This window comes from Xiphophorus maculatus, chromosome 3 (assembly GCF_002775205.1).
Source record: "Xiphophorus maculatus strain JP 163 A chromosome 3, X_maculatus-5.0-male, whole genome shotgun sequence".
NCBI lineage: Eukaryota > Metazoa > Chordata > Actinopteri > Cyprinodontiformes > Poeciliidae > Xiphophorus > Xiphophorus maculatus.
This window is the reverse complement of record NC_036445.1, coordinates 13,902,331-13,916,493: the sequence shown is the minus strand read 5'-3', so window position 1 is coordinate 13,916,493 and position 14,163 is coordinate 13,902,331. Positions and strand designations below refer to the sequence as shown.

At 35.7% G+C, this 14,163-nt stretch overlaps 1 protein-coding gene across 3 annotated transcripts; it reads left to right on the top strand.

Annotated features, from left to right (window-relative positions):
* Positions 1-392: 392 nt before the first annotated feature.
* Positions 393-11,642, top strand: LOC111608023 (myelin-associated glycoprotein-like). 3 transcript variants are annotated; one of them, XM_023330197.1, is made up of 22 exons: positions 393-484; positions 4,413-4,471; positions 4,585-4,968; positions 5,061-5,348; positions 5,452-5,745; positions 6,510-6,890; positions 7,262-7,549; positions 7,639-7,929; positions 8,099-8,137; positions 8,349-8,687; positions 8,776-9,072; positions 9,168-9,273; positions 9,397-9,438; positions 10,227-10,253; positions 10,341-10,388; positions 10,463-10,489; positions 10,569-10,607; positions 10,683-10,709; positions 10,805-10,843; positions 10,935-10,997; positions 11,086-11,119; positions 11,449-11,642. In XM_023330197.1, exons 2-22 carry the CDS (start codon positions 4,429-4,431, stop codon positions 11,473-11,475), a joined length of 3,123 nt encoding a protein of 1,040 aa, XP_023185965.1. In that variant the 5' UTR covers positions 393-484; positions 4,413-4,428; the 3' UTR covers positions 11,476-11,642. The 3 variants fall into 3 exon arrangements, with proteins under 3 accessions (XP_023185965.1, XP_023185964.1, XP_023185966.1); XM_023330196.1 differs by having other exon boundaries at positions 10,932-10,997; XM_023330198.1 differs by lacking the exons at positions 11,086-11,119; positions 11,449-11,642 and having other exon boundaries at positions 10,341-10,387; positions 10,461-10,489; positions 10,935-10,988.
* Positions 11,643-14,163: the final 2,521 nt, after the last annotated feature.

The following is a 14,163-nucleotide window of genomic DNA, read 5'->3' as shown; positions in this document are numbered from 1 at the left end:
CTAGAGGGCGCAGTTCCACCCGTCTCTGTGACCTGGTGTCTGAATCACATGGAGGCAGAGGAACTGAGAGGAACTCAGTCATTATTAGACCGAGGGCAGCCAGACTAATTTATTTAGCTAAATTGTTATATTTAGCTAAATATTATTGATGAGGGTCATAAGCAGGTTACCAGATAGCCTGACACACAGCTAAAATATAAGTAAAAATAAATAAAATACTCAAAAAGGGGCACTTGGGGTGTCAAGGATAAAATGAGCAGGGCTCAAGCTCCGTTGCTCCCCACGCCCGCCCCCGCACATGCCTGGTACTTCTCTTTTTTCACTTCCGTATCTTCTGTGTTTCTTCATATAAAAGGTGTGTTTGAAAGCATCCTTTTGACAAAGCAGTAACATGCCAAGTCACGTCATCCTTCCACACTTTTAGGGAGGACTTCATTAAATTGGGCAGTTTTGAAAGATTTTCCATAAACATCAACATCTGAAGGTAAGTTGATCTAGACTTTAAAGAATATGGGAAATAAGTTCTTTTTATATCTTTTAAAACTTAAATTGAATGCTCACATCAAAGAAAATATTGCATTTTTATTTTTTTATTCACTTATTAGAGCAAATAACAGTAAAAAAGGAAATTCAAAATGGAGAGACTCAGACGGAGATGAGAAGACAATTAGAAGAGTTTATTGACAAACAGAATTTAAAGTCTTTGGCGCTTGGGCCCCAGCTGGGGATAACGGTTATCGCAGCGTTAGCGATAGGCTTCAGATGAGCATCCTGATGCTGTTAGGAACGTCATCCCCCAGGGCCCGGCACTGGTGGTGGAGGTTGAAGGAGGGTGCGGGCCTCAGGACCGGGCGAATGGAGGAGAAGGGGTGGTGGTGGGTTGAGCTCGGCTGGAGAGCGAAGGACGCCAAGAATGAAGGTCCTTATCAGCTGGGACTTGGTCGATGATTGGACGTGACGAGGCTTGGTCCGGCGTTGATAGGTCGATGATTGTGGGCAGGTCGCTGCAATTAACGGGTCCCGGTGGGGATAAAAGAGTCTTCTAGTTTGAATTTGCGCCTATAGGCTTCATTACATAATTTTGCTGCTCTAAATGTTTCACAGAAATTACATCTTCCTCTTTCCTTAAAAGAATAGAAGAAATATTTCTATTTGAATGCAGAACGTAGAACGTTCTTATTTGTTTTTCTAAAAAAATGTAGTAATTATGTAATTTTATAACATAATTAAGTTGGGCAATTAAAAAGCATAAATAAATTATATTTTGTTTTACGTTTTATTATTTTTTTGTTTAATATTATTACAGTAATAAAAAATGCTAATTAACGTTCACCCCTTATGCATAAACCATTTGTAATTTATTTTTTATTGCTTTTCTCAAGTTTACATGTTATTGCTGGCAACTTTTGTCCGTCAACTAGTATAGATGTTAGATTAACCTGTTGTGGTTTTTTTCTTTCTTTTATGGAAACTAGTTCTGCTTGAACAAGTTTCCATGAAAGAATTTAGAATTTATATTTAGAATCCACAAAGCTTTTCCGCACGCAACAACTTTTGAAACTTACTCTTATAAAGTCCTTTAAGCTTGAAATCAGATTCAAGGAAGATTTACTTCCTTGAATCTGATTTACTTCCTTGAACCCGGTCCTTGAACCACCTACATTGCTACACCCAAAGTAAGTGGTTCACAACACCTTATCTTAATTAAAACAAAACAACATATTAATTGCCCAGTATCATATCTGAATCGTTGTACCAGATTGTGCATGCACTACATAGTAAAATCATATAAATCACTACAATATATTTGAAAGTTTTTCTTTTTGTGTGAATTTGGATAGCTTGGGTCAACAAGGGAGAAGTAGAAAAAACAAATATCTATTAAGTCAAGCTCATTAAAATGTTTGTATGTAAGACTTTGGGTTGTCCAGATCAGGATATGTTTTCTGATGTTGCAGCTTGAGCCATTTTTCTGAATAATAGCAACAGTAAATTCCTGACTCATATTAATGCCATGTACAGAGTTGTCCTGAATACAGCTTGCAGAAAAGGTCAGATGAAACAGGCAGACTGGAAAGTGCAGCAGTCGATGTCCATTATTTACTGTGAGCAATGTTGCTGGATGAACAACATTCCAATGTTTAAAACCTTTACTTTCAAGACAAAAGAAGTAAAATATGTAAAATTAAGCAACTTTATCAGAAATTTATATGAGAGCGCAAAAAACAGAGAATATTGTATAAATAGATCTATACAGCTAGACTCCTGGTCAATATCTTAATTCAGAGGAAAACATTACAACTAGTTTCATCTCACACTGTTGAATAATAACCACTTTTTAAAGTAAACTTTAACCCAGGGAGTGTTTAATCATGCAATAGTGTCAGAAACCAAAAAATTCCTCCAAAACATTTTTGTATCTGATTATTAACTCCAATACTAACCATTTCAATAAATATTTGTGCAATGATGTTTTTTTTTATTTCTCAGAAATTAAGGATCATTGACGATAACCTACTCATTTACTCATTTGGACATAAAAAATGGAATTTACATTTTTAATGTCCACTGAAAAAAAACTAGACACAAAAAAACTATAATTTCCTTGAAATTGATCTTTTGTAAAAAAATTTATATTACACTTTTTTTTTCCAATGGGTGATCTTTATAATTGAATTTGAAACACACATACTGTTCAGGGTCAAATTGACCCGCCAATTAAAATCAAGATAAATGAGTCATGCAGAGAGTATTCATGTTTTCCTCCACTTCTGCTGAGTGTCCACTCAGTGTGGGTGGAGTTTGTCCACGGCAACAGAAAAGATTCCCGTCAAAAGTTGTGTAAACAACTGCTTTCTCGCAGTTTCCTAGTGAAGTACAGAGAATGGTGAGAAAGTGGGCTTGGGTGTGTCGGCGTGTGCATGTATGCATGTGGTGGGGTGTGTTTGTGTGTGTGTGGTGAAATATGGTTCATAGCTGCAAGGAAACATAGAGAATTGGACATTTTTTAATCTTTTTTTGCACTTTAACCTGACTGATAGGTCAAATTGACACAAACAATATCTATATCAAAAGTAGACATTGGTACAAATGTGTGAAATGAATAAATTTTCAATTTATATATAGAGTGCACCTCTTAAGACAAATAAAAAAGTTTCATCCAAAAAAAATACTCCCAATTATTTTTTTTTAACAAGTTAAACTTTAAAACATAACAGGAGGTTTAAAATGCACGAAGAAAAAAGTGCAACAAGCGAAACAGAGTAAATGAGATTTAAATAGGATGTTTAAATCTTATTTAAATAAAGTTTGAAAAAGTTTACCTAAAAAAGCAGAACTAAAAGGGTTCAAAACTGAGATCAGCAATGAGTAGCCCGACTACTGTTGCTGCTCACATTAAACTAAAGTTTTTAAACATGATGCATCCTGATGAGGATGTTACTCCACATAAAAATAATGCCTTCAGAACGGGTATGAGCCCACACCCACTCCCACAGTTTGTGGAGGGGTTGATGCTGAAAGGGTGTGAATATCTGACAGAAAATAATAGAAAAACTATATTTATGGGATAATTTTCTTGAATGGTTTAAATGCAGTTTTCATTATATTACTGACTCTTTCCTGAATTTATTGCTCTTGCCTTTGTTTGGGTTTTTTTTGTTTGGTTTGTTGTTTTTTTTAGACTTTTAGGACTTATTCATGATCTAATAGGGATCCACCAGCACACATTGCAAATACTTGAAATTCCTTACCTGATCTTAAGATTTTGATCAAGATAGTAGAAATGAGAGGCTTGGTAAATAAGTAGTGAAGACAGAACAGATGCCGATTACTTAATGCCACTCTCTTTAATTGTTTACGATTGTAAACAAATGTAAACAAGAATGTGAGCTAATCCATTTTTGAGATATTGTAATTAATTCATAATTTCAGATTATGAATTCTGAGAATTAATAATTTTTTGTGCTGTGTGAACTTATTCTTTGTTCATGTGAATTTTGAAACCAACACAAACATGAAGATGATCCTCTTAAAGGATAAAAAATGGAAAGATGGCAAAATAGCTGTAAAGTATCCATTTTCTTTCTACTCTGGTAACTTGAGCTCATTCATGCAAAACACAAGCCACACTACAAAGTCCTCTTTCTCATTTGCTTTTAAGATGAGAACTTAGTCTGGAGGAAACAATAAAGGGGAACAGAAAGAAACTGTAGAAAGCTTTGTTTAAGATGGGTACCAGTCTTTTTACAACCTTGAAACATTTTAACTTCAAAGAAATGAAAAGAAAATTAAAAGTTTTTTGTAAAACAAAATTTAGTTGATTTTAAAAATGGCACAAAGATTTTGATTGTATCTTTAGTGATAAGTTGTTTTAATAAATAATACTAATGCACCTCATTTGTTTCTTTCAGATACCTTTATATCAAGATGTTTTGGTTTAGACATTTGCTCCTGCACTTCTGGTTTTTGGGTACTTTGGTTTTCTTCTTTTGAATGGTGGAATATTACATACCATCTTAATTTGATGCAGCTGATGAATTTTTACTTCAGTAATTTTGACTTACAACTATTTTTCTCTTGCAGGATGTCTTTACTCGGCAATACAAGCTTGGCGCGTTGACATGCCAACAAATATCAAAGGACTGTTGAATTCCTGCCTCGCTATCCCTTGTAGCTTTGACTACAATGAGTATCCACCTAAAAGAGCAGACAGAGTTGTTTGGTACCAGTATGTGAGCAGGGGATATCCTTTGGTTTGTGACAAGTGGCACCCTAAAGATGTAATTGACATATTTAGAGAAAAAACCAAGGTACATCCTTCCACTGATAAAAAATCATGCACTCTAGAGATTGAAGGTGTGAACTGGAATCACGACAAACAAAAGCTTTATCCTTGGGTGGATCCAGAAAATGTTGGGAAAAGCACACACAGATTCTATGATAGAACTGTAACAATTGAAGTTGTTGGTATGTTTATTTGTTTTGGATTTTTTGCTTTGAACATCAGTGCATTAATATGTTGTTGAAAAAGTTTTAAAGTTTTTACATTGTCTTTGTAGGACAGCCAGAGTCACCGCAGATTATGATCTACGGTGAAAGAAAAGTTGGAAAGTCTGTAACGGTGCAATGTTCTGCTAAACACACATGCTCCATCCATCCACCAACTCTTAGCCTCAACATCACAATGAAAGACAAAGAAGTTACCAACACTCAGCTATCTGATTATACTTCTCAAACTACGTTAAGAGGCACTTTAGTATTAGAGAGAGACTTTCAAGTTATTGAGTGCACTGCCCTGCACCAAGGTGGTAAAACAGCAAGAATATCTGAAACCCTAACTGCACAATGTGAGTGATAAGTCCCAAGATCAAAATCAGCATCGCCTTTGTGTTAAACTTGGGTTGTCTGTCTGGAAAAGCTTTAACCATCCTTTTGTCCTTTGTGTTTTAGGCTCCATTAATCCACCGAACATTAGCTCAGTGTCAACTGAATATTTTGAAGGAGTTCCAAGCAAGGTAACATGTGAAGCTTCATACACTTGCTCCAAAGATGCACCAGTTCTCACATGGAACTTCGCTAACATGCCAGTTGACAAAGATATTAAAGAATCTGGGAGTTTGCAGAAAACTGTTTCCACATTGACATTTACAGCATCAGCTAAAGACAATGGAAAGTCTCTGATATGTTATGCAACATTTCCTGGAGTGCCGACCCAGGAAAAGAGCATGACCATACGGGTAAAACGTGAGTACCAATCACAGTTAAAATTTTTATCTTTTTATCAGGACTAGAATATATTAAACATTTTCTGTAATGTCTTTTAAGTTTATAACAAATGGTGCTAAAAAGTTTTTTTCTGTGAAGAATGCTGCATCATCTTAATATTACTTTATATGGCCACCTCCTCAGAAGTAATATTTTGGAGAGTTTTATGGTAAAGGAAATTGACAAAAAAATATCTGGGTGCCTCATGTTCTGCTGTTAACTTATGTAAATTGTTCCATTAAAAAAATGTATCTTTATAGATACTGTTGATAAAAATGTGTTTATTAAAGCAAATCTGCTTTGCTATAAGTGAAATAATCTGCCAATGGAGCCAGTACATCTTTCCCAAACTTAAAGAATCATTTATTTAAAACCAGCTCATATCTTGCTGAAAGGTTACTTGTAAGTTAATTTTCTTTTATTTCAAGTTTATTAAGATACTAGCAGTAGAAACTAAACCAAAAATACTTGGTAGGATTTCATGTTTTTGCAGTGTAGACATTTGAACCCTTTAAGTCTCGATTTATTAGTTGAGGTAACTTTATTTTTCCCACCACTCTATTTAGTTGGCAAATGCCACCAGACAACAAACATCTGAAGAAAGACAACAAATAATACTATTACAAATACAACATTCAAATGTAGACATCTATGGTCTGTCCAGTGAAAATCAGTTCAAATTAGGCTTAAACTATTGTGGCTAATCAAAGATTTGTACCGTTTTGTTTTTATGTGTTTTTCAGGAAACATGCTCAATCTGGATTGGTCTTTCACTACTCCAGGAAGCGTAACGGGAATGAAAGGATCATGTGTCATCATTCCTTGCACGTTTTCGTACAGCAACGCCAAACCAGCTGGCCTGCAAGTTGCCTGGTACTTGTACCAAAGTAATGGACGGGCAGACGTATTCAACCAAAACCAATCAAATATTTTAAGCAGATATAAAGGGATAACACGTTTGACTGGCTCTGTGTCAGACAGCAATTGTAGTCTTAAAATAGACCGACTGGATACGTCTCACAATGAGGATAAACTCTATCCATGGGTTGATATCAAGCCAATTACCTCCTACCACTCACAGGGACACTCATTTTTGGATAAAAGCACCAAAATCATTGTTTCGGGTAAGAACACATATATATATGTTGCCCTTCTTTGTTTGTCTCAGGTCCAGTTGGTTGACTTGACAACAGACACTCATTTGTTTTATTTACCAACTTTCAAGAGCAGCATAACAGAATTTCATACAACAAAAAATGTCTGGGAAAACAAAATCTTGATTAAGCAAAATAAATCTCACAAATATTCATATCCCTTGCAGTTATTTGCATTGCAGCAAGAAACTTGTTTCTGTCTCATTTCTTATTTAAACTGTTGTTTAGGTCAAAATAATGTATGTTTAACTTTTCCTTTCACTCTTTCACCAGTGTTTTAAATATCTACATTTTAGATGGAATCATCATAGATTAAGATATTTCTATTTTTATCTTTATAGACTATGCACAAGAACCCCAAATGAGCATCATTGATGTTCCTAGGGTGGGAGATCAAAGCAGGGTTACCTGTAAAGTGCAACATACATGTTCTTCTGCTCCTCCTGTCCTGTCTATGAATGGCATTCCTGGAACAAACCGCACCATTGACTCCTTGTTGTCAGACGGCATTTGGGAAAGAACAATAGAACGAACTTGGAAAGTAGAAGAAGACCACAAGAAGGTGGAGTGCACTGTGAGATATCCTGGTGGACAAAGTGCCAAAAGTGAGCTCCTCCTGCAAGTTGAATGTGAGTATAAATATACATGTTGTGGTTTAAATTGATTAGATTTTTAAGTTTTCTTTACAAGTAAAGTTTCTCAATCGTTTTTTGCTTAGGTCCATTTGAAACAATCAAAATGGTTGAACCTCCAGGAGAGCTGACAGAGGGAGTGGCAAAGAGTGTCATTTGTTCTGTGTCCTACAAGTGCAAGAAAAATACACCAACAATTGAGTGGAACTTTTCAGACATGCAGTATTTACAAAAGAACAAAATATCCAGTAATATGTATACCACTGAGTCCAATCTTACGTTTATTGGGTCCCTTGAAGACAATGGAAAATCTCTGACCTGCACTGCACGTTTTGTCGCTGGAGAAACCTCAAAATCCTCACTGCTTCAGATAAAAAGTGAGTTTTTACATCTAACACACATTGTTTACTACTGTAGTTAAAATTAAAATTCAGAGAACTTTTTAAAGTTAAAGTTATAGCTTTCACTTGGGTTTATTGCTTAGCTTCCAATCAAAATTGTCTGTTTATCTTGATAACATTTAAATGAATTTATATATTTTTACAGAATACGTGCCAGTTGAAGAAGAACTGAACGAGAAAGATAGTGAGCTCACCTTTCTTTTTCCTTACAATATACAACTTATATAAGACAAACTGATTTCCTGCTTATTATTTTCTCTTTGTGTGCATTATGTCATATTTAAGGCTGTCAGTTTTGTGTATCTGTATAACTTTCATGTCTTCTGTATTGAATATCCTGTAATTTTTGACGGGACCTTATTAAATTTAAGTCTTCCTCTTTTCCCCCCCAACAGCTTTCCGTGTCCTGACTGCTGACGTCCCTGCCAGATTCAGTGCCTTGACTCAGTCCTGTGTGGTCATCCCCTGCAGTTTCCAGGACAACGAGGATCAGCCCCTGACTCGTGGCATCTGGTACAAAAAAACTGGGGGTATGGTGTACCACAATGCCCGCAGTAACGTTTTGGACCACTTCAAGGATCGGACCAAAATTCTGGGAAACCTGAATGAAGGAGACTGCTCTTTGGAGGTTGATGATATAAAACCCTTTGACAGCGGCCCTTTCTGTTTCTATGGAGAGAAAGGAACAAACAAATACAGATTTAACAACAGCTGTGTTTTTATTGTCATGAAAGGTCAAGAATCCTTACTAATATTTTACATCATTCTGTTTGATTAATTTTCTTACAATTTGAGCAATTTGTCCTTGGTTTTAATCCTCAGCTTCTCCAGAGACACCAGTGATGAGCTCAGTTCCAGCTCAAGTGAATGCTGGTTCAACTGTAAATGTCTTCTGCTCTGTCAGTCACTCATGTTCATCACATCCTCCAACGTTTTCATGGAGTGTCCCTTCCATCAACAACGACGTTTCAGACACTGAGATATCACGAGGTGTCTGGAAGACGACATCCACCATCACGTTTGTGGTTGCTGGAGGAGATGGACTGAGAAACCTAAGCTGTACCGCCACCTTCTGGCGGGGAAAGAATCAAACCAGGACTTTCAAATTAATTGTAGAGGGTTAGATTAAACAAATTTTTTTTTGTTATCAAAGCATTGGACACAGGGAACTGAGAGGTTTTTTCATTATGATTATTTTAAATCTTCATCTCCAGGAACTATGAAGTACCAGATGCAGAAATCTATCCATGTGGTTATTCCTGTCGTCATCTTAGTGCTGATCCTCTTTGCTGTGCTTGGCATATTCTTCTACAGGAAAAGGTCAGTAAACCTCTCAAAATCGACTAATATACAATTTGTGTCTATTGTGCTGATGACTGTTGACCTTAAAAACTGAGAGTAACTGAAGATGACCTAAAGAAATTACAATTTTCTCATCACCAGAAAGCACACTGACAAGAGGCCTCCGCCAAGACCAGAGAAAAGGCAAGAATTTTACCTCCAAGACCTTTTAGAGAATAAATGCAGATTCTCACATTTTATTTCTGCAAAAGGTTAGAGCAAATGTGTGAAGAACAGATCCCTCTCAATAAATGTTCAGATAGATTACAAACATAACAAATGACCCAAAAACGGTTTGTGTCCAATATATTCTCTAATTTTCTTAAATGCAAATGGAATGGGCCCTCTGTTTAAAAGAACATGAACTCGACTTGATCAGCTTAATTATTAAGCAAATATAGCTAATAATAATAAGTAATAATATAATAAAATAAGTAAGAAAAGCAAGTTAAAATGCACTGTTAAAATCAAACCAACTAAATCAAAACCCTCAAATATCCAGCAGCAGTTATAAAAGAAACCTAGTGCAAAAAGACACTGTCCAGTCTTAAATGAAACTTTAAATCAAAATAAAGCCTAATACAAGGCTAATTATTCTGTATTCCATTTTATTTTTTCTATTTCACTTATGCAAGTTGTTTGCTTAAGTGCTGTGCTAATTTAGTATTTTTGCTCTCTGTTTTGATATGAGTTGTTAATTTTGATCATGGATCAAATTAAGAGAGATGTCCTGCCTCTCAAACTAAATATTTTGATTCAAATGTTATAGATATTAATGAGTATTTGCTCAATATTATTCACTAATACTGATTAGCAACAATGATCTTACATGTTTGGAATAAGAAATTTATATCAGCTCTATTTTACTCTCACATTCAAATGTAGCATCGTGTCACTGATAAATGGATATTTAAATCCCTGTTCTTTCACAGGAGATCTATTTGGGGTAGATTATCCAGGTGAGCTGAATTAAACGTTTTACTCAGAGTTTCTTTTTGTTTTTGCATAAGCAAATATTAAATCCAAAACCATTTTAATACCAATAGGAGATACCTTGAGGGAGATAGAGAGAAACCTCCAAGGCCAGAAAAAAGGTACAAACCAAAAAGCTCTTTTTGAAACTGTGCAGTTGAACACCTACTAAAAACTAACAACTGTTTCTGTGCAGGAGATCAGTTTGGAGCAGGTTTTCTCGGTAAGAACAACAAAAAGCAAATTCTACCCTTTTAATTCTCAGTGCTAAAGCCTGATGTTAACAACACTATTATTTTCAGACTATCAGAGGAAAGTCACGTTGGCTGGCAAAACACAAGGTAGGAATTTTTCTGTTGGTAAATCTCTTCATTCTCAATGTTAAAGTTGCTACTAGTTAAATGTTTCTTTTACAGAAGGTCTTTCTGGAATAGATTTTCAAGGTAATAATTTCATATTTATTACAAACAAGAATATCAGACATTAAGTGATTAAAAAGTTAAAAGCAGAGTAAGAACAACATGTATAATTGTTGCAGACGCCCAAACAACTCGACTGACCTCACAGTCAGTTATTTGTAAGTTTTCAGCTGTGGTTTCAAAAATATTTTATAATGAGCAGAAATGCTGAAAATGTGATATTGTGAAATATGTTTTTGCTCCTAGAAGTGATGCAGAAGTGGTCGTCTGCGAGAGAAAAGAAAACAAACAGCGTTATCCGTCACCAAAGAAGTGAGTAGAGCAACTGTTTATTTCAGGCTTCAAAAGACTGCTGTGATTAATTTGGTTCTTTATTGATTATCTTGTTTTGTTCATCCAGTAACCAAAGACGACCTGCCCCGCCCACACCAGAGGTCAGTTGCATTGTTCATTGAATTTTACCGTTTACAGCTGTTGTGAGGATGTTTCAGACAATTTTTCTTGTTATACGTTAAAAATAACTATTTTACCTGATGATCAACTTTGCAGTAATGGTCTCAAATCTTAACCTCTGGGCTTTTATTGTTTATGAAATGATAATCTCTTATTAGATCAAACTTCAACATTTTTGATAATATTTGTCAGGAGCCTTTGTATTTACAAGAGCACATTTCTTCTACGGTTCATAGTACAATACAAGCACATGAAGTTTATTAAGCAATAATGAACCAATTAAATATTTTTCTTTACTTTTTCTTTACAGGATGTCAGTTTGTACGGCAACATTTGAGTAAAAAGTCTGAGCATCGATTTGGATGCTCTTTCTCTTCTTCTGCTGACAAGTTTCAATTTATATTTCACATTTATAATCATGTTATTCTCGCTTTGCTCTGCTTTTCATTTCAATGGCAAATTTTTACTTTTCATTTAATGGAAGAAATAAACAATAAGGAATCACTGATGCCTCATTTCTGTATTCTCTGCCATGAAGTCAGGGGGATAAAGGAGTGTCACGCAAGATGGATTATAATCCAAATAAAATTTTTGGTTCACATGAATCACAATGTTTCTCAAGAGTCACACATGATTGGACAAGGAAACAAATAATGCGTTTTTCAAGGACCACGACTGTTTGGACGAACAAAATAAGAGCAGCAACATAAATCAATGTTTTAATAGGAGCAATTTTTCAAAGATGTTCATAAATATAGGGAGGGCTAAATGTTGATACCTTGTCACACTACACTGAGAACAAAGTCCGTTTTGGTTACTGAAATAATGTGAAAATAATACAAGACATTAAAAACAAACAATAAAGACATAAAATATTTATCATTCAGAGAACAATGTTATTTATGGGATTGAGACACATAATTTCTTAACTTCTTATTTTCTCATTCAGTCTTTTAAAGCAGTCACCACAGATTAGTGATTTTCTGATATAATTCTTCTGCCTGAACAAGCCGGTCAGTGTGTTCGCTTTAGAAACGGCGAGTCTACAGAAAACTCCCTTCTCGTTGAACTCTGACCAGACCTGCTTCTGCTTGTTATTTCTTTTTTAAACATATAACAGTGATAATTTCATGTTAGTTAGCTGGAATTTGAGGAGTTAAGATTCTAAAAAAATATTTGTTTTGAGCACAGAACAAGTTGTTAAGACATTTATGCATATAAAATATTAAGCTCTCTCTATTTATTGGAATTAGTTATTTGTAAGCAGCCATTCTTGTCCATTTTGACACAAGAGGGTGGTATGATTTTTGTTTTAATGGTAGGTTTCAAACTGTGTTTCATCTAAAAAGCTGCCTTGTACAGTTATTATGGATTGCTATTGTTATGGACGCTGTCCATAACCAGCTATGAACCCCACTGCATGTCAGTGACATGCAATGTATAGCATGTCACTGACAGAGCTGTATACATATAGCTCTGGAAAAAGAAAGGGGACCACTGCACTGAACCCCACTGAAAACCTCATGGTTCTTCCACCAAATATTGATTTCTGAGCTCTTCTGGAGTAAAAACATTAGTGTTGTTTCTAAATAATTATGAACTTGTTTTCATTGCATTATTTGAGGTCTGAAAGCACCGTATATTTTTTGTTATTTTCACCATTTCTCATTCTCAAATTTTTGTGATTATTGTAGCTAATGCTGGGTTACTATATGCTTCATATTTTTCTGGACAACTCTTCTAGCCTGTCTGTTGGCTTAGAAGGGTAGAAAATGTAAAAAAAAATACAAATTATTTGACGGAAAATACATTAAAATTATAACTCTTCGGGGGTGCTGTGGTGGAGCAGGGGGTTAGCACGCCCCATGTTTGGAGGCCTTAGTCCTCGACGCAGACGTCGCGGGTTCGACTCCCGGTCCCGACATCAGGAAGTCCAGTGTTGAATGAGAGTTTGAGCAGAATTTTATTTAGGGAACCCTCTTGCTGCTAAGAACATCAGCACTACTAACAACATTTAGATTTAGTAAAACCTGGGGGGAGGGGGGCTAGTTTAATTGGCCGAGCAGTCAGCTATAATTGTAGTTTACTAAGATGTATTTGTGAACAAACAGAGCTAAAACTCAAAGATTTAACTGACAGCATTGGATTGTGGTTGTGGTAACAAAACAGTCTAATTATAAATATTGTTCTTTGAACTCTTACAAAGTAAACTTGCCAGCTTTGTATCCTTACAAAGTTTTAAATGTGATCAGCATTACATTGTGTTCTTAGATCGACGAACTGATGACTTAATTTGGATTTAACAGAATTGCAAATAACTATTTCTTTAAATTGTATTTTTTTTATCTGTTGTTTTCTAGATTCTATAATATTGGGTTTAAGTATTGCCTTCCAGTCTTCCAGTAACATAATTACACAGTAATATCTTATGTTTCCTGTCAACACCTACAAAACACCAGTGGACATCCTTGGTGCCCTGAACCCGGGCTTAGCAAGTTTTCTGAAGGAAACCCTGCACATGCCATGCAATGTTGCAGTTTCTCACATTCAGTTGTTTGTAGGTTGGAAGGACTGTACAAATAGTATAGTTGTATCTTTGGCAGATGATGAATTGCTGCCTATTTTTTGTCTCCTTGTTGATGATGCAAATCTTTCATATCACAACATCATAAATGTGCTTCAAAGGGTTGAGATCTACTGACTTGGAGTGTTACGGGCCCCCTCAAAGGCCATAAAAGAAGAATGAGTGGATACAACACCAGTAACCATTTTAAGCACTTCAGAGGCCTTTATTTTTAAAACACAAGTCAAGAGTATGTGGTCACCATCCCAGACATGTAGGCAGAAGCCCAGACATGTAGGCATATGCCCGGGAATCGCTGAACTGACATGTGCACGCCTCCTTCTGGCCCTCTGTCATGCGCAGTTCTCCTTCAAGCATGGACCCATTGGCCCCTTCATGTGTAGGTGACTGCTAAAAGCTGTGTACCTCCTTCAAGTGTGGATGAGCAGCTCCTCTCCAAGT